General features: G+C 40.4%; 1 protein-coding gene across 1 annotated transcript; it reads right to left on the minus strand.

The window, feature by feature from the left end:
- Nucleotides 1-3,836: 3,836 nt before the first annotated feature.
- On the minus strand, nt 3,837-12,178 carry slitrk6 (SLIT and NTRK-like family, member 6). Its single transcript, XM_084668059.1, has 2 exons — nt 12,116-12,178; nt 3,837-7,335 (listed from the first exon to the last, which is right to left on the minus strand). The coding sequence occupies exons 1-2, from the start codon at nt 12,176-12,178 to the stop codon at nt 4,810-4,812; spliced, it is 2,589 nt and encodes an 862-aa protein (XP_084524185.1). The 3' UTR covers nt 3,837-4,809.
- Nucleotides 12,179-23,500: the final 11,322 nt, after the last annotated feature.

The following is a 23,500-nucleotide window of genomic DNA, read 5'->3' on the forward strand; positions in this document are numbered from 1 at the left end:
ACAGCGCAAGAAGGATGACTTTGATTACATCCCATTCACCGGGAGAGGGTAAACAACTGTTTCTAGCTTTGGGGCTGCTACACAACATGTGTGAGGACTCACTTAATTGTTCTGACTCTTGATGTCAGTAGAATGCATCAGAAACACATGAGGCCTAAAGCCACATGTGCTGAGAGAAATGTAGCATTGTGTTACACTGAGTGTCACAAAAGGGCCCCTCAAAATGTACTGAACTCTCGAACAAATGTATTGCATACAAATGTATGCAATACATTTCTATCCTAAAAATCCTCACATCGCACTGTTCAAAAAATTGCTTACGGCAAACTACTTTTCAAATAGTCACACATAAGCTTACCATGTTGACTGTTATATCTTGTTGATCCCAAAATATGTGGTCATTTGAATTATTGGATGCCATGCCATGCAAAAAATATATGACATGCAAATTAAGACTGTGTGTTTTTTAATGTCACTGGTCTGTGGTCGTTATCTTGTATCTCTGTTAAAACACAAGGGCCACAATCTCCTCTGTTTTATCTCTATGAATTGAAAATGTATCTACAAAGCTAAGTGGAGGAAATATATTTGTTTCAACAAATACATTTTAAATAATGAAAAAAAACTTGTTTGTAAGCTTCCAGCTAAATAGACATGACTGACAACAGGACATATGAGATAAGGCATCTGCGATGAGTCATGACGGAGGCATCCCACTTCCACTTCACCTTGACGCCAACCCAAAAATACACATCTTACGAGGAAGAGGAAGAACAAGACATAGAACATAAAAGTTGACCATGCAGAAGGCGACTTTCATCGAGTAAAGGACACAATCATGCATCATTGAAATACAGTCGGATTCCACTGTGGATCGGTGATAGTCACCAAGGAATGATGGGAGTGAGAGGAAAAAAAAGTATAAAAAGGGACATCCTTTCAAAGGGATGAAAGACAGACAGAATCTAAGGGCCTGTTTGCCAGAACACTGCTGCAGTGCCCATGTGTCCCTACACAGAAGGACTACACATCCCAGTCCAGAGAACAAAGCAGAGACATGTGGAGAGATAGACATGCAAACCATCTCTTTGTGACTCGCGTGACTCTGTCACTTGTGTATGAGATAGCTGGAAGCTAGTTAGCACCGTGGTAATATGTTGGCAAACTATGAAACATTTAATTGCATCATCTTCCGCTATGGAATAGAGTGACTTTGACTCCTGTTTTGAGCCCAAAAGGCCAAAAGGACATCAATGATCATTTGAATGATCAAAACCCGGCACGTTCTAAGTGGGTCATTAATTGTGTCATATTATTAGAAACACTGAGGGCAATCTCATATTTCTGCAATGCCATCATATGAGGGAAAAGGCTTTTAAGGCTGGGGCACAGTGTGCCTTTACTGCAAACATGCCTTATCAAATGTAAGTGCAAAGATATTGGTCACGAGCTTGCTTCTGCTTAAAACAAGTAAGTGTGGCTGCTAGTGCAGTATAAAACATTGCACTTTATGAGATTTCTTCAAATAATGTGTTGATTTCAAATCTAAAAACAAGTTTATCACACTCAGTTAGATGTACAGCGTTTGCAGTGTTCATCCTCCTCCTAGACACACACATCACTGCCACACATCACCATCTGCATGCTCAACAAGCTAAACATGGTCATGGTGGGGGACTAAACAGAGTCAATTCCTCATGGATAGCTTATACGTTCCTGCATGAATCATTTCACAACATTCAATATTGAACTGCATGAAATAAGGATGAGCAGGTCATGGGGCATTCGAGACTGCACTTCTGTACAGGCTGAACGACATTCTGCCCATACCGTTTATAGAACAGTGTTCTAAGGATGCAGATTATTTCATTACTATAAATTCAGATTTTTGTTTATTCTTTGATTTGCTAAATCAAAGAAACAGCCTGAAATGTCTACCAATTTATTTATAATGTTTACATTTTTTATCCAGATGTCAAGCAAATGCTATGAAAAATGTATCAATACAGTGCATCAAGTTTATTACATTAACTTTGACATTAAGGTAGTGCACTACTTAAGCATTTACTGTAAATGACTGTCTAATAGCCCAAAACATCATCAATACTATGTTGGCCTATGTTTTTCATTTAATTTGACAATAATTGAGTTTTGACTTTGTCAATACAAGTAAGCACACATTGTTTAGGGGTGGGTGCTTTGTCTTATCACTCAGATGTTTCAAAAGTATATCACATGTAGTTGCCCTTAACATATCCAGAAATTGCTTTCAGAAAAGTAGTGGCTTGAGGTATAAATGTTCGTACAGATTAATAATGAATATGAAGAACTGGAAATCATCACTTTTTCCTGTTTCTTATGTGCTTGGTCAACTCTCATCATCAGTGGGTTTGTTCCACATACTTCTCTGTGCACCATTACAAATGGGTCATTTTGCAATATGACTACAAGTTTAATATACCATGAACAATGACAGGGAGCATCATCAGTACAAGGCATGCTATGTGGCTTTGCTCCAGAAATATACACAGTAGCTATCTGGAGATAGCTACACTGTTCAGGTGCCTTTCTAGTTATGTTTTAAATAGCTTGGTTGTGGTACAGGTCAGAGGGGACGGTTCTCATGTTCAAGTGGCACAGGTGAAACTTTCCACCTGAAAGGCAGTCACACTCAAAAGTAATGTCCGGCAGCAAAGCATTCATGCTAGCATACACTGTTTTATTCAGTCATTTTTCATGTGTTGATATAATGCTCGACTATTAACTTGAGATCTTCAGAAAAAGTAAAGGTAGAGCCTGTTAGACAAGTATCACTGTACATACATAATTCAGGTGCTCAAATATGTTTACATGAAAAAGACCATATTTCTTCCAGCGGGGGGTCTAAACATTAAGTCTTTTTGACGTTAACCACAGAATTGCTGAAATATTAACAGGCACTAGGATTCATAGACACAAAACAAAGAAAACATTTCCTCAGAGTGAACATTGTTTTGCACTTTGCTAAATGTCACAACCAAGGCCTACAGGGCACATTTCCTTTAACTCTCAAAGGACACCAATCCCTATGCTTCCAGTTGGGTCCACTCACCAGTCTCAGTCCACTGAAGCAGGCCTGCATGCATCCTCTGATACATCAATTATGATGGGTAATGGATTGACTGGAACAGGCAGTGAAGCACCACGGAGAAGGAAAATGGAAGTCGTGAGGAGAGCGGTAGAAAGGGAATTATATAGCCATTGTTGTGTAGTAATTAAGTAGGGTGGATAAGAGGGGGCTAGGGCTGAGGGGTGAGGGCGACGGGGCTGTACCACAGACTTTATTTGCATGACAAAAACCGGAAAGACTTGACATGCCACTTGGGTGAAACATGACTATGGCAGGAAGGCAATGTTGGGAGAGGATTTGTCACGAAATACATACTCTATACAATGCACCTCCATACTCTCAAAGGTCATAAGTTAAAACATATGAGTAACTTAAAAGTATACTATGTTTCACAGTTTTGAAAGGTATGCACCTTGAAAGATGACATTCAAAATAATGAAGTGTATTTAACTGATAATGATACCGAGACACGACAAGCCCTCTACAGAGTATAGCAAACATCTGTCATGCAAGCAATGATGACTCATTTGGTGACATTTTGTATTTGCTTCAGAGCACTGAAATGACCAAAATAGACTAAAACTGAGTTATTGATGCAAGATCTTAATGACCATGCTGACCATCACGTAATACTTAAAACACGTGAGTTAAAACATACACTAATACAAGATTTGCAATACCATAATTTTATTTACATTTCATCAATTATAATCTGATCATCGCCTGTACAGCACAAAAGGCACACAAAAAACAAAGATAAGTGAATAATTATGTACATAATATACAGAATAAATTATCTAAATTTTGACAAAGGTTGTAGAGTGATCACACCAACTAACATACCAAAATACATGTGTTTGAAAGCATGTTTCAAACAGTTATCATTATGGTCAGATTTGATTTGCGAAATGACAAAGCATACACAAACTCACACACACACAAGCACAAAGATGTCAGCGTGCACACACACATACACACAGAGGATAACATAAAGGGCCATACATCAGTGGCTGTGCTCCTTCGATAAAGGGAACAAGCTAAAACAGTGTTGTTCAGCATTATGTTGATTGTCATGCACCATCTTGTAAATGGCGTTTGATTAGTGCAATGATTCTTCTTACCATATCAAGAATACTACATACTTTTACTGTATACCGTCTTTTTAAGTGCTAAGTTTACTCAAAACATATTTGTGATAACACATTTTTAACAACTGCCACAGGTTATAATACAAAATAAGTATTGAAATAATAGTATGGATAACTGGTAAAACTCACCACTAAAAAAAGGTATAGAACCATAGGTACCTAAAATACACGTTGGCATGGTTATGAGTCTGTGGCACATAGAGCATGCTGACTACGGCATATAATTATATCAGCCTGGCAAAATTGATGGAAAATGTCCCGGCCAGCCAATTGTCAAAGGAGTAACTGTTACACATACCCTAAAAATAGTTTTACCCCAACTACCAAAATTCTATATTTGGCCAACACAGTATATTATCACCTAGACAAAGTGCTGTCTATAAATAACAAGAAAATAGACTGAGTATACATTCTGTGCTACGAATAAATTGTGCTGCTTGTGAATCCAATAATGCTATGTTTTATGTCATTTGTGTCATATGGTGTGAAAACGGCAATTGGACAAGGCACTTATCATGTTAAAAATAAAACCCCTTTATTTCTTGTCCTTTTTCATTTAAATTGAGTTTGATGCTCCAGTACCTCTAAATAATCGGGCTCAGTGTGTAAGTTAGCTTTGAGTTCAAAGTACTCGTTTTTAGTTTGCTCAACCATGACCTTGCGTGGTCTTGAGTACATAAGTGTCTCCATTAATTTCAGCTCCTCTTGGTGTCCTGGGACCTGAATCTCCACAGCAGATTGCAGCTGGGGCATATTTTTCCTGAGGTACTCTGTAATTCCAAGCTGCTGTAGCTCTTTCTCCCTCTCTAGTATGTTCTTGTAGAGCGAGTTTGCGTCCCCAAGGGTGACAAACTCGGCTGGACACTCGCCTGGCACGGCTCTGAACTTCACATTGGACCCTGTGAGAGGGGACATGTTCTCTCTCTCCATGATGCTCCGGCAGACATGCTTGGAGGGTTCTTCCACGTCGTAATCCAGGTCCGACTCGTATTCTTTGTGCTGAGCGCAGTATGTAGGGTTGCGGCAGATCTGGACGATGGGACTGTGTGAGCGTTCCTCATACATGGTGCCTCCGGTCCTCTGTGTCAAGGTGTGGTGCGTGGTTTTCTGGCCGTACATGCTGTAATGCAGGTGGATGGGACTGCTGTTCTCCCGCGGCTGCTCCTCGGCCTGCTTCTTCTTGGCTCTTCTTCGACGACGATGCACGATGAACACCACGGTCCCCGCCGAAAAGAAAATGACCATGAGGAAGAGTACAAGCAGGCTGAGGATGAGGACAGAGAGCGGAACAGTGTCCGTGAGGGAGCTGAAGAAACCCCTAGAAGTTGGGTTGGGCCCCAGCGTGGTTGATGCCTCGTCCACATCAGGAGGTAAAGAGTAAAACGTCACCAGGCCAGGGCACAGCAGCTCATGTCTCAGTAATCTCAAATCGGTTGAGGTAACTTCCTTTGGGGTGCGACACAAAATGGAGCCCGCAATTGTGTCTTTTCTGAGCTTCTCCACCCACTGTTTGAGACTGACTAAATCACAGCTGCAGTCCCATGGGTTGTCCTCCAAATAGATCTGTTCTAAAGACTCAAGCTGGTCCAGCACGTTGCTGACTTGCAAGTGCATAAGCAGATTTTTCCTCAGATTCAGTTTGGTAAGGGGTACATTGCGGAATATTTGTAGTGGGAGTGAAGTAAGCTGATTGTTATTCAAAGATAAGAGCTTTAGATTTGGCAAAGCATTAAAAGCACCAGGAGCAATTTCTTTGATGATATTATATTCCAAATACAGGTATTCAAGGTTGTGGAGCCCAACAAACATGGTGGGGTAAAGTTTTTCAAGTCTGTTACCATTAAGGTACAGTTTTTTCAGATTGCTTAGGCTTAGAAAAGTTTCATTGTCTATGTAATCAATGCGGTTGTTAGCTAAATTTAACAATTCCAAACTATCATATGTGACAAAATCATATTTCAACAGTCTCTGGATCATATTGCCTGTCAAGACAAGCTTGGTGGGGCTTTGCTGAAGTATTCCAATATCTGAAATCCTCTGAATTCCTCTGTCCTGACAATGCATCAAAAACCCAGCCACAGGGTGATTATGACAAGAGCACTGCTCAACACAAGGACTCTCCGGAGTAGGAGCTGGCGTTGGTAGCTTGGCATCATCCTTGGCATCCATCAGCTTTGGAATCTGAGCCACTTTGGAAGACGGCGTGACCACCATGTCAAGAGACTTGGAAGGTTCCTCTAAGTTGATAACTTCATGGGACCGGCAGAGCACATCACGTCGGACTTTGGCCAGGATGATGCCTCTGAGGTTGTGGGGGCTGTTGCAGTTAACCTCCCCAATGGCTGACTGGGCTCTCATGTTCTCCATCCAAATCTTCAGATGGAGGATCTCACAGTCGCATACCCAGTCATTGTCTTCGAGAAGGAGTTCCATAATACGTCCAATGTGCTCCAGGAACCCCACATATGGCAGTGTCTGAAGCTGATTACCACGCAGGTCCAAATGGGTTAGTGGTACAAACCGGAAGATGTTGGCGGGCAGAAACTCAATGGTATTGTCGTTGAGGATCAGAACTTTGAGACGGATAAGTTTGTTGAATGCCCCGGGTTCAATTACATGGATGGAGTTTGTGTCAGCCTGGAGAAATTCCAAATTTACCAAGCCGTGAAAAGTGTCTTCTTTCAGGGTGACCAGAAAATTGCTATTAATGTGAAGCTTCTTCAGTGAGCCAAGTGCACTAAATACTCCTGGTTCTAGCTCTTGAATACTGTTAGCCCCAAGATGCAGTGACAGGGCATTCTTAAGACCCTCCATGTCCTCTGCACGTAACTCCACCAAATCATTTTTGTACAGATTCAGGTGGAAGGGTATATCTGACTGCACTTTGATTTGTGAGATTTTGCTGATGTTTCTCTGCTCACAGTTAAGATGCAGGATGCCATCTTTTTCTTCACAGGTACACAAAGAGTTGCAGCATTCGCTCAGAGATGCCTTGGAGGGCTGAATGTCTTGGGAACTAGCAGCAGCAAAAAACAAGCAAAGGAAAATAATGCAGGGCAGCATTTCTGTCTGAAGTATCTGTAGAGAGAGAGGAAGGGAAACATGTTAACAAAATGTGTTCAGTAGAAGAAAATCATGGATAAAATAATTTATAAAGTATACAGTGCCAATATGAATCATTATTGTTAATTATTAAAACAAGTTGATGTTGACTTGGTGATGTCCCAGAAAATAATTTTCATAAAATAAACAGTGTGAGCCTAACCCATATAGCCACACTTCAGATCATGCATGATTCAGCGGAATTGATTTTAATCCTTATCTAATCTTACAGAATTAATGATCTAATATGTATGCCATTTCAAGTCTCAAATTTTTTGGGGGAACTTATAACGTATTATTATATATATAGGTAAGTGTTATGTGCACATCATTGTGCACTACCTCTTGGAGGGAAATGAAGATGGTGGTGCAATAATGAAACATGGCAAGTGTGTCCGGTTTACCTCACCACATCTATACACTCGATGTCATGTATGAACAATGATGGGGTTTCAAAGATACTGCACCATTGGGTATATCCTAGACGCTACATATTTGCAACGGTATTAAATGTTATCATCATATATATTCCACATTGTCAAGGTGGTATGAGTGTGTTATCCGAGTATATCTTTGAATTTCCTTCAACCACATTGATATTTACTGTAGGCTAGAATGGTAGATCGAGTGTTTTGTGTGATATGACAGGCCTGGGTGTATGACAGCTCTGTGCCGCATTGGTGTACAAAAATGACACTGATCAAAGACTGACGCTGCCTAACCCATCAGGGTGGGGGTGGAGGTAAAAATACATACCCACAGTACAGTGTGAATAAAACCCTATTGACAAATGAATGTGCACATCACGCACTGTGTAATGGGAAGAACAAGCAGCTCAACTATCTCACTCCTATTTTCTGAACCAAAACTTGTTCTTGCTTCTGGTGAGGCAACCACACAATTCAATTAGAGGCCAGTGAAGCCTTATAATATCTGCTCATGCATGTAAGCATGGCCAACACGTAAGCAAGCAGTCACTGTTCTTGAAGGAGAATACTGAAAAAAGAATAACTCGATGAACATCACATACCAAGAAAAAAAGAACAAGAAAACAATCCTGATATAGAAAGTATGTCCCTGATCCCCTGCAGGCTTCTAATACACACATCGAGTCTGTGCCATTTATGACCACATAGGCCTTCCACTCTTTAATATCTATCCCAACATGATAACAGATGTTAAGAGTTGAAAAGACTGGGGACTTCTTGTTTTTTAGGGCCATCAAAACCGTTACATGCTTCATGGAGGGTATAATAGAATGTAGCTGAGTCACATGTACCCTTTATAAACTGTCCATGGCTCTCCGCTAAATGACACACAATAAAGCTCTTGCCTTTTCCATCACTGAGAAACTATGCGCTATAAACTGTTTGTCCGTTCAAATTGATCAAATTTGTTGTGAGTGATGCATCTAATACTTCCACACCCAGAGCAGTGCAGATGGTGCTGATATTGCTTAGTGGAGTCATCATCACCTCAGGGGGACGACAGCTACGCGGGGACGTCAATCATGATCACACGTGCTTGCTCGGTCCAAGAACAGGTTTTTTTTAGTGGGGGAGGGGTGGGGGGTCTTGCTACACACTGCATACAAGATGCTGTTGTATGTTCCTCTTTAGGCTGCTTATATAAAAGGCTTCTGTGCTCTACTCTGAATCTCAAACAATCTAGTTTTATAGATTGTATTATCTTGCTAGTGCTACCCTACCACTAAGACACCCTATTTGCCCAATGAGTAATTAGGTCATTTTAAATTGATGATGCCATGCTTAAATTATTCCATCTTCACCCCAATGAGGTTCTAGAGTGATGGTGCTCTTGTGCCAGCATCATACTTCATGCCAAATTTATGTTGTCTCTGTCAGGCTATTTCTTTCAGAACAGATGTTGAAAATCACGCAATGTCAAGTATCCCTTTCATTGTGTATTCCAGCAACGATGGCATGCCAACACACCATTGGCGGTATGCAGTGTCAGAGACACACAAGTCTCCATGTCTTCACATAAGATCACGTCAGCTTTGAACCTGTTTCGGTCACGTAGCTATGCTGACCAAAGCTAAGAGCTGAACCCCCGATGAGATGTTTATACTTGGTCCTGATACTGTAGGCCAAGCATCTACAAGGATACGTGTGGCACTGCTGGAACACAAATTGTCGCTGTTCGCACGGCTGGCGGTCCTCCCTCACTGACAGTGAGCTTATCTATGATAAGCTAATAATAGCATCACAACAGGGGGCCCACGGCTCCCTTGGTGAGCGCAGAGGGGTTCACTTCAAATGATCTGTTTAACTAATTTGATGCAATTAATTCACAATAGTTAGCAGCCGTATACTTAAAGTGGCATTAAATATTTTAATAATTTATTAAATAGGACAGACATGTGCAGATGCTGTACTGGATTAACTCATATCTGTGCTGTCTCAGGTCTCAGCATTGGGCAGCTTGGGAAGGACCGAGAGTCCAATCTCCAGTTTAACTTTGTTTTTGATTTGTTGACTTGATTTGTCTTCTTAGACATGTAAACTGGAAAAGTAGTTTTCAAATATACACGCTGTGAGGAGAGCTTTGATCAAGTGCACCTCAGCCATTTGGAAGTAGCCGATTCAGCCAAGGTCTGGTGCATAATGGGAACAAGGTTCAAATACATTCAGTATCTGGCTGACAGCTATTTTATAAGACTTGTTTGATAAAACTATTCTAGAATTTCACACACAGATACAGAGCTAGTTACTGAATTATAGAGTACCCACAATTTGTCTTGTCTTTAATTTGGTCACTAAGATTAATGAATATACAGTGGAAATACTAAGCCTGCTAGTATTGAACTGATGAAAAACCATGCCTTGCAAGACAAATAACATGTCTCATAACAGACTTTAAATATAGGGTACATATAATGTATAAGGTAAAAAAAAAAAAACTGTGGACACATACAATAATTACGACTTAGTACAAAACAAGCTATTTGTCAGTAGTTCCTAAAACTCTAAGCTGTGTAGGTTTACAACAAGCCAAGTCACAATGAAGTATTTTATAGCCACAACATCAATAATCTTTGAGTACAAAACATCGATGACATTCTCTCACAGGCGAAATAACAACAGTCAGATTCAAAATCAAGCCTATCATTAGCACAGCTGTTGAATGAGTAAATATTAAACTCAGTGTATCCCTCTTCTTTCTCTTAAAAGATGTTGAAAACCATAGCGTAAACATTTAAGTCCTCCTTATTTGTTCCACTGGGATGACATCAACGTTTCTCTATTTAGAGGTGGCCAACAGCTCTAGTAAATGTGTTAACGCTGCTAAACTAATGTATATTTCGGAAGGAAGGTGGGGTACAACTGGAATATTTCACCTCTATTTGTGAGTGGAACTGCACATTATGTGCTGCTGTACACTAATGTGACCTCTGTGGAGGACCCTGCAATGTTCCCAGGCCAATTACTGAAGGACAGGACACTTCTCTTTTCCACTGTATTGGAAGTGATGTGGCTGCCCTACAGGGATACCACTACACCCACACATCTATATAGATGTGCATGGGCCTCAGTCTCACAGACGATGGATAATAATTACTGCATTCGCCCACTCAAAGTAACAAAGGTCACTTGCTGTTCCTTTCAGCTTGTCTAATATGCTTGTGTGTTTTTTAGTTCTTCAGAAAAAGAAAAAAAGAAGGGGCAAGAAATTAATCTGTGCTGAAATATCCCAGTATGGAATGTGTATTGACTTTCACTGCAGTCTATTATTGTGTTTTGTAGTGAACAGATGCAAAATGATTTCTCCCCATGAGAATTTGCATGATCTGATTTGCATGTGAGACATGGTTAGGTGGCTTTTACGAAATATGGTCTAAAGCCCTGAGACAAATTCACTAATTCTAGGTCTATAAGAAAATCTATTTTCTAAATCTAGTTCTAAATCCAGTTACAAACATATGCCTTGTTTTGGTTCTCATCTTCAAAGTATTCATAACCTTCCTGACTGAATGTAAAAAAGGTAATCAGCTCAGCTGTTCAAAAAAGTAGATTTGTGACAGTCATTCAATTATGGGCAACACTTTACATGAAGGGCATAACTTTGTGGTGGCAGTATAGATTATTCAAAAAGTGTGAGAAGGTACAGAAGAGCGGTGCAAGGGATAAGTGGATATTGTATAGGGGCAATTGAAGGTCGTGTTGTAAAAACATGCATTATGCATGATAAAGCATAATACTTAATAGAAAATGACTGTTACCAATGCCCCGGTGAGAGCACCCTGCAGCCTTTTGACATGTTCGCGATGCTATAGTATATTGCATGCAGACTTTACTTCCCGGCGTGGCAGTGGGCCAGCTGAGCCAGCGGTAGGTGAACTTGCCAGCTTGCGCAGGGGGACCGTCTAAAAAAGCAGGCTGTCTTAACATGTTTAATTGTACGTATAAAGTAAACCCACACAGCCTAGATTAACCTATATTATACTCAAGTACACATAAACGCAGAAATGTACACCATGTTATGCCAGAGTATACTTATTCCAATTTAGTGTGGCAAAACCACCTATTAACTGTAACTGTTAAAATTACCAGAGGCACAGGCTTTGCAGGTCGTATATGATTTCTACTTAAGCTACTTCGAAAATGCCCATCATTCACAGTTTTTGCGAGAATGATTAAAGCATTAGGTAGGTCTAAAATAACCCTGTTGTGTTTTTAAAGATGCAATAAAGTTACAAAAAATAAGTAATATTATTCTGATGAAGTGTGCTTACCCGCAGTGCTAAGGGAGATACTGGGTAATCCAGAGGACGCCTGGGTTTAGAGAGGGTGACCATTTGGAGGCGCGCAGAATCGACGCATTAAAAGTAACCGCGAACACTTTATCTCAGTTTTACAGTTTCTTAGAGTCCGTAAAAAAATCTGTAACGTTGTAATCGTTTGTTGTGTTCTCTTTATGAAGACAAAGACAGTGTATCGTTGATCTTAAAAAGTGTACATGGTTATTCCATGGGTAGTGCTCAAAAAACGGCACCAGTCCGCCTCCTTGTCCAAGGTAGTTTCTTTGGATGTAGTATCCCCTCACTTAATCACGTGTTTAATTGACAAATCAGTCTTCTTCGGCATAATGACCGAAACCCTAGCTCACAAAAGTATTCTTTGAAAACACTGCTTTCAGGCTGAACGACAGTGAGTGAGAATTCGGTTGAAATACCAGAAAGATATATTGGGAGTTCCTTCGCATTTGCATGCTTTCCAGCTTCGGTAAATATCTTGTGTAGTATTCTGTTCTCCGGCTCCTCCTCCAGAATGGGTCCTGGCTATGGACCAGAGCACACAAAGCACATCGTGAATGAAAGCTGGATGGCAAGTCACTTTCACATTGGAACAATGTAACCTTGTGTGGCACAGTGTATCAAGGTTATGATGTACAGTATTGGAACCAGAAAAACCCTGAGGACTCAGGGTTAGCGTGTCCTATCACGCAGTAATCCTAAAAGCCAATCTGATTCATAGTGCGATCTATATTGACAGTTTACCACATTGGTCTGTGGTACGGAGTCTATATAGCCTAGAGTTCTTATTACTTTACCTGAACCATGCTCCAAATGGGCTAGATGTTCTGGTAAGTGATGCATAATCACGATAAGCATCTGGGTTTAGCTGATAACACTGTGGCTGTCCCCACTGCTGTCTGACAGTGACAGAGGGGACGTTGACAACTTTAAAAAAACCCAATATTGTTTGTTTTCACTTTACTCTTGTCATTGTATGTGACAGGGTGTGAAGGCTATTTGGATTATTCCAAATTGTTGCAGTGGGAAATTCAGAATATTTTAGAATTGCAGTTTGCATGTAATCTATCAATGGACACCACCTCACATATCCTCCAGATTCATAATATAGAGGGAACTTAGATATTAACAAAAATCTTTAAGAAAGATGATTTAGACATATTTTGTGTAATGATCGACTGATATGAATGAACCTCCTCATTGTTCTTACTAGCATAAATATACAGGGTACTGTGCTTGGACAACAAAATAATTTCTACACAAGGCTACTTTTTTCATTCATGCATGTACTCAAATTTTGACAATCCGAGCCTCAAATGTATATCTTACTTATCTCTATTCCTTTTTCAAGCATGTTACAGTATATGTTTCATAAATTTCCCGCATGCTAAAATGCCAACACACTGCAGTTTGATGTTAAAGAGGACACACTGCCCACAATCCTCTTTGGCATACTGCCCACAATCCTACTTAGGCATAGTTGCACAGAGAAAACAATAACATTAAATCATGTCACAAGAAATTGATATTTCCTAAGATGAGGTGAAAATAAAGCTTTATGAATGTGAATTCGATAGGCTATAGTCATCAGAGATCATAATAATTGCTCTCCCACAACATTTGTATTTTTGGCCATTCTTGGCAATTCTTAGCAATATTCACTTTTTTTCCCAAAATGCAGAAGGTTTGGTAGCAGTTGATGGCAAGAAATGCTGGAAGTCAAGAACCCTGCTGGTTTTGCTCTGTGGGATATAAGGTGACATAGAAGTCTCTCTCTCTCCCCCTCTCACAAGCTTCCTCTCAAACTACATTTTTACATAAAAACCTGTCAAAAATTTAGGAAGACATTAAACTACTCTCTTTGTATGTGTCCCTTGTGTAAATGTCTAAAGGTGAAGGTTCAAGTGAGTGGACACATGCTGATTCTTTTATATGCAGATTGGTACATGACAGATTATTTTGTGAAAGTGGACTGCAGGTGTCTTGTTCTTGTTTCTTGGTATAGGTACATGCTCATGACAAAATTAGGATAATTCCTTGGTCCACTTTCAAGGTGCTGCCTTGGTCAAACATATTTGAGGGAAAGAGGTAAGTTTATTTTCTTCTTGATGAAAGACGAACAAACAAAACTCAGGTTCCAACTTGTCGTGCTAATGTGTACTGTAGGAACTAGTATAACCTGTCTTGTGAGAGTTGTGCAATCAGAAGTTGTATAATGCTTTTGATTATAATTATTGCTACTTTTTATGTGGTTTGGCAGATTTTGGTTGTAATAATTTGCTTGTTTACTACTGTGCAGTGCTTCTCTGAAAGACCACAAAACCTCAAATCAAAACATGACTGAATAGGAAATTAAACATACATTTAAACAAATATTCCAAAAAACAATCATCTGTTTTAATCCCCTTCATTATCATTAGTAGTTCAAAATGTTGAATTCAAAAGTTTATGACTTACCTTTATACAAAATGAAGAATTTGCAGGTCAGTGTCAACAACTTTACAAAGGATTCCAGACCTACATGCCCCAACCTGTATTGGAATGTAGACCTTTCAATCATTGCAACTCTAGCCTTTTTCTGTCCAAATTCTTACTTGAGATATGTGTGCATGTGTCAAACTTTCACACGGTTGCATGTACTGTAAAGATACATACCGAGCTGTAGATCTTTGAGTCATTCAGATATTTTACAGATTATTCATGTAAACGACTGTAATTGATTTGCCGTGCTTAGTCATCAATGGGAAGGTTCAGTCTCAGGCATATATACATCACAGTTAAGACTGTACATAGCAAAGGAAGATGGGATGAATATACTAATCTTATTTAACTCAAAACCTCTGTCTACAGGTTTGAAAAACAGCTATGACTGTGAAGTATGAAGGAGTTCTATAACAGTTCCCAATGGCCACAGCCTAGCCTTGAAATCTATACTGTGTATCTCAGAAGCGCTGTTTGTTGACAGGTATGATCGTTATGGTTCTAAGAAGTGTTCCATAGCAGCTCCTAGCGCCCCACAGCATTCAAACTCTAAAAATGTAGATTGTTGTTTCAAATCTTTCTGCATCTGAATTATCTGAAGTAGGTGGAAAAAGTTCATGTGATAAGGGGAAACTTGTTTGTAGATTGTTATGCATGCCTAGCTCAAAGCTTCAAAGGGAAAATCATTCTCCCGTTATTTCATGTGTTTCCCAGGACAAAAGTGTGCATAAAAGGGAAAATCCCCAAATTCCTTTTTCTCTGAGTTTCATCATTCAAACATATTGTATTTATGAAGTATTGTTGGTCTGTCAGCTATGTGTGCTGGCAATTGTGGGTCATCAGTGATGTTGGAAGTCTGTTGGGGTATACTGTAATTGTCAACAAGATAAAACATCACAAAATATCATACTGTATGTTTACCTGTAAACAGACAGAACAGATAAAAGGGTTCACAAACAAATGCTTCTTTGTGGGCAAATAAACATTTAGAATAGGTGACCTGTTCTCTAAAAAGTATCACTTTATGAAACCAAGTATGTCATTTGCTTATCTTTTAAAACTGGTACTTTAATCTTGAAGAATTTAAAATACAGTCGGTTTCCGTATAATGATATAGAAAAACCCACAACAACATGTTGAGAAACCTTGGTGAGAGTTAGGACGTGCAATTTTCTGGTGCAGATGTGTGGAGAATTGCAAATTAGGTGGATCTTGTATTTCTATGGTCAAACTTTTGTTTAGTTTTATTGAACTTGTGAGCCTATGTAGTACAATGTGTTGTATGCAAGACATCTAGAACATGAGTCAAAGTTAATCATGGACAATATTGAAAAAAGGGTCTCATGTGATGCAGAAGGAAGACTAGACAGCACCTGTCTAACCTCTATACTCAAGAGACATTCATTTGATATAGCACCAGTGACTTCACCTGAGACCTGATACCTACCACTACTCCAAACAAATAGTGACTATACCTGGCAATATCCTGTTTATTGTTCATGAAGGGGCCATACATAATTAAAATTGAACACCTTTCTTTGTCCATACACCCATGCACACCATCTATTGTATGTAATCCCTTTGTGTGCTTCTGCTTTATTTACATACTTTTTGTTCCTCTATCACCCGTTATGCTGTAGACAGGTTTTGGTGGTGACCTTCCGTGACCTAGTGTGGACAGAAGCCTTGGTGAAGGAGGACAGCTTGTATCAGTCATAAAAAGGTCTGTATAGCTTGAGGGAACATCTTCCTCCCATATGTTCCCTCCCTCCCTCCCTCCCTCCCTCCCTCCCTCCCTCCCTCCCTCCCTCCCTCCCTCCCTCCCTCCCTCCCTCCCTCCCTCCCTCCCTCCCTCCCTCCCTCCCTCCCTCCCTCCCTCCCTCCCTCCCTCCCTCCCTCCCTCCCTCCCTCCCTCCCTCCCTCCCTCCCTCCCTCCCTCCCTCCCTCCCTCCCTCCCTCCCTCCCTAGCCTCCCCACTTAGTGTATGTGTAATGGGTGGCCACTCCAGTTCATCTTTCTTGTTGCTGGACAGGTTGCATCTCGGAGGCTCATCTTAATTGCTTACTCACTTGTGACTTTGGGCCAGAGCTGGTGAACCAAACATGTGCCTTTTAGTTCAATTCCATGAGGCCAATGTCAGAATCAGAATCAGAAAGGATTTGAATCAAAATCAAACATTTTAATCGCCGTCAAAAGTTTGCACAGACAAGGAATTTACTTTGGCAGGAAGGTGCATACATTCAACATACAGAAATATATCTTAAATAAGTGGTGTAAGTTGTATCATGGAATCCGTCATTTGTAAACAGGTTGACTTGGCCTAGTTTAGTCTATATTATGTCCTCACCACACATTTTTTATTATTATTTTCTAAATTATATATTTTGAAATAACCACCTATAGGACAACAGGACACTTTTTCTTAGTTTGCACTGCCCTCTCCTGGTAAATTGCAATATGAAGATGGCAGATTATTTGAAGAAAAACACAACAACAAAACAAAGCGCGTCCAAACCATTTCTGAATGGTCCATAAACACTCCCAGTTCCATGAATCCTGACAAGGACTGGGAGTTTAGCGATGTACAGCTGAACATTTTCTTTGATACAGCACGTTTTAGAATATGATGCAGTTACTGTAATATAAAACGTACTTTGATACAGCACGTTCTAGAATATGATGCAGTCCAATATACAATATTACAATTAAACAATGTTTGCCATTTGCTGTTCTCTTTTGAAACAAGAACTTTGGTCTTGAAAAACTCAAAATGCAATATGAATCATATTGAATTCCAATTGTACCGTGGGTTTCCCTATTCCTCCCTAGTTGTTAGATCATGTACTGTATTCAAATTTAGCATATAAGTGAGAGCACAATTTAATCAATTCAACTTGCAGATAGTTTGCTTACAGCACAAGTGATATGCATGTGCACTTTAGTAAAGAGAAAATATTGAACTAGTGTTGCAACTGTGTTTTATGAGAGTACAGGTAGAAAACAACTGAAAATATTTATCCTTGTAAAGGTCATGTTCTGCTATCACGTACAGATTGAATATACTGTATTACAAGAGAAGGCACAGCCTTGTCAGCTTCTGTTTGACATAGATGTGTCACCTACCAAACAAGGCTTCCTTCACAATGCCTTTTTAGTCTTGAACTTTCCTCCTCCCATTTAATTTAAACTGCTGTTATAGAATACAACAAGATTTATGGAGGGGTTTGGAGCAGTTGGCAGTGGAGTCTCAAGTCTGTCTCCCCATGCAAGTTTCAAGTTTCACGTTTTTTATTGCGTTTTTTATTGCGTACACACAGTAGAGTCGGGGCCTCTGCAGCAGGTCCACCTCCATTAACAATTACCTTCATCTGCCGACTGTGACCAGGAGCCTTACCCCAGAGACCCTCACTGTCACCCTGCTGAATCCAAATGCCTGGCTTTGGCTTCAGAGCCCTGCCTTGTTATCACTCCTGAGCCCTTTTCACATGTTAAATCCTCCTAAATGCGCCCCAACGGCGTCGTACCTGTCGCTCCCTGCTCACCAGAGCGGTTCAGCCCAGCTGAGGCCTCCTCATAAAGCCAGTGAGTACACATGGATGAGCCGAGGCCAGAGGTATGACACAGAAACTCGGCCCAGTGATGTTGACAGACAGCAAATGAAGACAATTAGTGTCATAGCAAAGCGGGGCGGAGGTCATTGGGGACTTGCCATGAGGCCCTGCTTGTTTGATTCCGGGTCAAAGGTTGGGGAAGTGAAGTCATCAAATCCTCAACTAAAGGTTAAACAACAGATTAGTGTGTTAAACAACACTCATCACTCCTTGAGGATTAGTCCTCGGGACTAAATGTTGTCATATATGGCACTGGATAGAGGGACCATTTTCTCTTGACGTTTATGTTGAGAATCACCTGAGGACACCAGCTGCCCCCTCCAGGGTTTTGACTTCAGAGGCCCTTGGGGTTCATAACAAAAGCCTTGTTTGGTGACAAAGACAAACTCCTTCAATGTTAATGAAATCACCTCATTACAATAATGAGAAGCTTTTATAATGAAGGTGATTTGCCTACCCTCTTCAAATGCATAGATCTGTCAACTAATTACAGGGTAGCACAAGCAAAACATTATGTAAAACATTTGTTTGATGACTGTCTAGTGGCCCCCACTTGGGTCTGGGTCAGTCTGAGAACAGCTGTTTATTTTTGTCCAATGTCATTTCATGAATCTATTTATTCATTCTCAGACTTGACATAACATCATCAATCCCCTGAAATGGGATTTATATTTACATTCATTACAGTAGACTAATAGTCAGCCTTATAGTATTGGAAGTATGATTGTGAACGCATTGCATGACTAAAGCAACCAGATTTGTAAACTGGTATGCTTTCATTTAACCTTTTCCATTACTCTTACAATTGAAATGTTTTGCACAACCAACACAATTTATTTTCTAGTAAGACAATAGCTGACTACTTGAGTATTGTCACAAGTGAGTCTGAAGTGCACTCATCTGTATCGGGTAAAGAGATGGACTGTAGCAGGTCAATAGTACAAAAACATACAAAAATAAAAACTGCCAGGAATTCCAGTGTCCTGGAAATGTGCATTTTGAAAACCACACTCTTGAAATACATATTACACACATACACACACTTCAAATAAATCGTTTTTTTTTTCTTTTTTTCTGGAGGTGTACAATACTTCATGTGCATATGCTATTAGTGCCATTGTTGTACAGGAGAGGGCACTATTGAGTTTCCAAAATGTCCCAGCACTTTTACGCAATGACAAGTTCTAGAAACCTATCAAACCAGAAGCTTACACACACACCGAGACAGACACACACACACACACACACACACACACATACTCATATGCACAATGTTCTTCATTAAATGATACTAGGTCTGAAATTGTATCAAAATGTTGCTCCTTCACTAATATAATTTGTAAATAGAGTTTGCATTTCCCTGATCAAAAAACAAGCGTCATGGACGTGTAATGACATCTGAGCACAGTTATCATCATCATCCCAGGAGGCACTGCATGTGTCAACACACAGCCAGTTTGATTTCATCACTTTGATTAAGCGTTGAGAGTTGACACACTCCTTCTGATGGACAACTATTAGGCTCTCTGGGGTGTTTGCAGGCTCCAACAGTCCATACAGTAAATGTCTGTTCACACACCCATGCTGACACACAGCATCCTATAGAGAAACACCATTTGTCACGCCTTAGAAACAGTGTGGAGGAAGCATAATCAACTCGTCAGATTCTTTCCCCATTTGTCCTTATTATATTACTGTATTGCTGGCTATTCTATGATGCTATTATGATTTCCCTTCAGTGGGCAATGGAGAGAAACAAAAAGCCCTCTCTTTTACAAAATTATTGACAAATGTATTTATGTCTTCAAAGTCAGTATCTTCACCTCACAATGACACATTGTGTCAAGAAGAAAAGCAAGGAACTGACATCCATATCACAGGCGTCCAACGTTTGTTACATTTCAGACATAGGTGCCACTCATGAAGATAGAAGACGATAAAAATAGACCGACAAAAGTTGTGTAAGTGGTGGAACTCGCAGACGAGTACACAGCCCTGACAGATCCACCAGAGTGAATGATGAGAGGAAGTGGGACATACTCTGGGGCCTGAATCCCTCTGGATAGCCACTCATCTCCTGTTTATGCACCCCCCCGCTGCCGCCCCCCCCCTCCCTCCGGTTGGCGGATGTGCAGCCTAAATAAATACATCACTCTCTGTGCGCTGTGTCGTCAGAGGTTCTGGGACATCAGCAGTGCGCACATTTACAGGGTGTGTGTGTTCCTCACATGTATTTGTATCTGCTAGGATGCACAAGTGTGTGTGTGTCAGTGTGTTCTGTGTGTCTTCCTGTCATTGTTACCGTATTTTTTGGAAATAAAACCCCGGTGTATACCCCGTTTACATTTTTCTTGTGGCGGTGCGGTTTATATTTAGGAGCGGCTTATAGCACGGTTTTAAAACAAAACAACAGTAGAAACACTTTTTTCGTTAATGTTAGTTAATTCTCGACCAATAGAAAACATACATTACGCACTTTCGTTTTTAAAGTGTGTTACACAACGACATGCTGTAAGATCGCCTATACTCATGCATTGCTTGCTATAATTGTTCCTGTTTCAAATGCGGCACATATTCCAGTGCGGTTTATACTAAGATTTACAAACACAAAGCTCCCATTCTGGTGGGTTGCGGTTTATAGAAAATGTGTATAATTTTCCCAAAAATACGGTGTTTCTCCCAGATCCCCTGTAACACATAGTGCGGCAAATACACGCCTGCCCTTCTTCTCCACAAACCCACACACAGTGACACCCCTGCCGTCCTACTCAATTAGCCACTCTTAGTTGGCAACACCACTGTGACAGAACAGACTACATCTCCCAGGTCACCACAGGGTGGATCCCCTCCCATTATTAATGAGAAGGCTGGGGGGCGAATGAAGGCTCAGTTCTGCAGGCTTTATTTGAGGAGATGCTGGGGTGGGGACTGTTCAAGGGGATTTGTATGCACACTCAAACTCGCCCATTGTGTGGGCGTTGAGTGGATTGAGGGGAGTGGGGTCTGAAGCAGGGGTGGTGGTGGGGGGGGGGGGTGACTGACAGTATTGTCCTGCTGTTAATTGTTTTAGAGATGGAAGGCACATTATAGTTACAGACATGGGTGACCATAGGCTATATTGATTGTGTCTCCAGGGGACAGGTTAATGCTCTGTGTTTTGAAGTGGTTGGGACCATTCCCTTCCTCATTGACTATGAATAACTACTGAGAGTTTTTTCTTTCACTTGAAGAAAGTCAATAGAGGTTATATGCTAAGTAATTGTAGTTTCTATTATGTGTTTCGCAGGTTTGTGGCGTCAGTGCAGACTAGTGAGGTAAAAGCAGTTTATAGTTTTCAGTCAGAATTGTGACCTAGTTTAGGCATTAGTAGGTAAATCAATTTAATTTCAGCATGCATTTGCTCAAGCACTCACAATTTATTATTCACCTGAGCTAGTCCTCTCCAGCTTCACTGGAGTGTTTTCATCACATGCACTGTGGTGTTAAAAGCCATGGTGAAATGTCTTTGGCAAAGCTCGGCCTTTGGAAGATGGCCAATGGCTTGGTTGGGTGTCCAACAGGCACCTGCGCTGCCACTCTCGAATCCTGGCCACCATTCATGGTGCTTAAACATGCTGTTCACATGACCAGGAACACTGAGTGTGTTGTCACCCTTTGAGGAAATGACGCTCTGCATTCTAATCCTTCCCAGGAACTTAGACTAGAACTTAGCCTACAGCACGAAAGGCAGCCTCCCAAACTCAGTAGGAAGGCAAATATCTTTTTTGGGGGAGAAATAAAACGCTGATAGAAGCAGCATGCTAGCTGGCAGTCCCACCTCCACTTTATTTAACAACCACCATCAAATTAACAGCAGCAATAAAACACATACTGTGAAAGTATGTTTCTAATGACACCTGCGGCCCCGCAGGTCATTTACGTTGGAAATTATACAGTAAAATATTATGGAAGCAAATGCTTCAGTTAGGCTACTGTACTCAACACCTGGATATTAGTTTACAACAAGATAGTGTTTATGAAACATTACTAACAATGTTTAGAAATTACAACCTCTTTTTACATACATTTTATTTAAGAAATAGAGAGTAGGCTGTATCATCAATGTCTGTCTGGTCTTTTTTTGTGTGTGTGAAATACAGCATGGTCCAATCCTGGATTCTAAATGACTTATGACTCTGAAGGGGACTTTTACCTCCTTTGTGGTACAATCAGGAAAAATCTGAATGCACATTTTAGTCGGTAGATCATAATTTCAGGGTTAATACTGTGGAGAGCTAGCGTGGACGTGCATGTTTTGGAAGCAGGTCTTTCTGTGTTATGGCTATTCCAATGACCGTGCAAGAATCCATCTAGCCAAGATCCAAGTTCCTCGTTTGTGCCCAAACAACATTGATTAGAACCATTTGACGTCCTATGAGAAACTACTAGCAGCTATGGGAATGGTTGATGTTAGCTTGTAATAGACATATGGTTCATCCAGTCACTTGCCAAGTATTTTTAGAAAGTGCCTACACTTTTCCAAACAGTTCCAAGGAGAATTTCCCAGATGGTTATGTGTAGCAAACCTTGTGGCAAGTAACGTTACAAAGCTATAGAGCTAACCCTAGAGCAGCAAGCCCCGGTATAGCAATCTAATGGATAGAAGCAAATGTTTTGAAATTGGACGTGATAAACCACACCCTGATTATGGTAGCTCCTGCCAAACATTCTCCAACACCGTCCTAAACATACACTTACCAAAACCTGCATAACCCAGCAATCAAAACATGAACATAACAGAGCAAGGTTAAAAGACACAATCATGCACTCACCAGCTCGGAAATAGCGTGACCACTTCATCCAGTGATTATGAGTGAGTATGCATTGTGTAGAGTTCAGATAAAGATCCCACCTTCTGAGTTCTGGCTAAGATTGTGTTGCTTTTCTCATTGGAGCGTAAGTACAACCAGTTACAAATCTCAAAATGTATGAAATAGCTATAACATTTTTTGTACAGTCTTTTTACAAAAATGTTAAAATAAGGATATTACTGCTAGGGTGTTCTAGTAGCAACCATAGCACACATTTCAGAACGCAAAAGTAGTAAATAATGAGAAATACATCCTCAAAACATTCAGTCTTTCTTTAGAAAAACACATAATTGTATATCCTGTATACATTTAAATTCAATCATCATGTTCTGTGATTTTCTTTAAATGATCATGCCATTTCAGAAGATCAGTGGCGTAATCCTAAATGCGCTACTGAAAGACTTCTCTGCTTTTGACTTCAC

The sequence above is a fragment of the Hypomesus nipponensis genome, chromosome 12, assembly GCF_054491055.1.
Source record: "Hypomesus nipponensis isolate SF chromosome 12, ASM5449105v1, whole genome shotgun sequence".
In the NCBI taxonomy this organism is placed as follows: Eukaryota; Metazoa; Chordata; class Actinopteri; order Osmeriformes; family Osmeridae; genus Hypomesus; species Hypomesus nipponensis.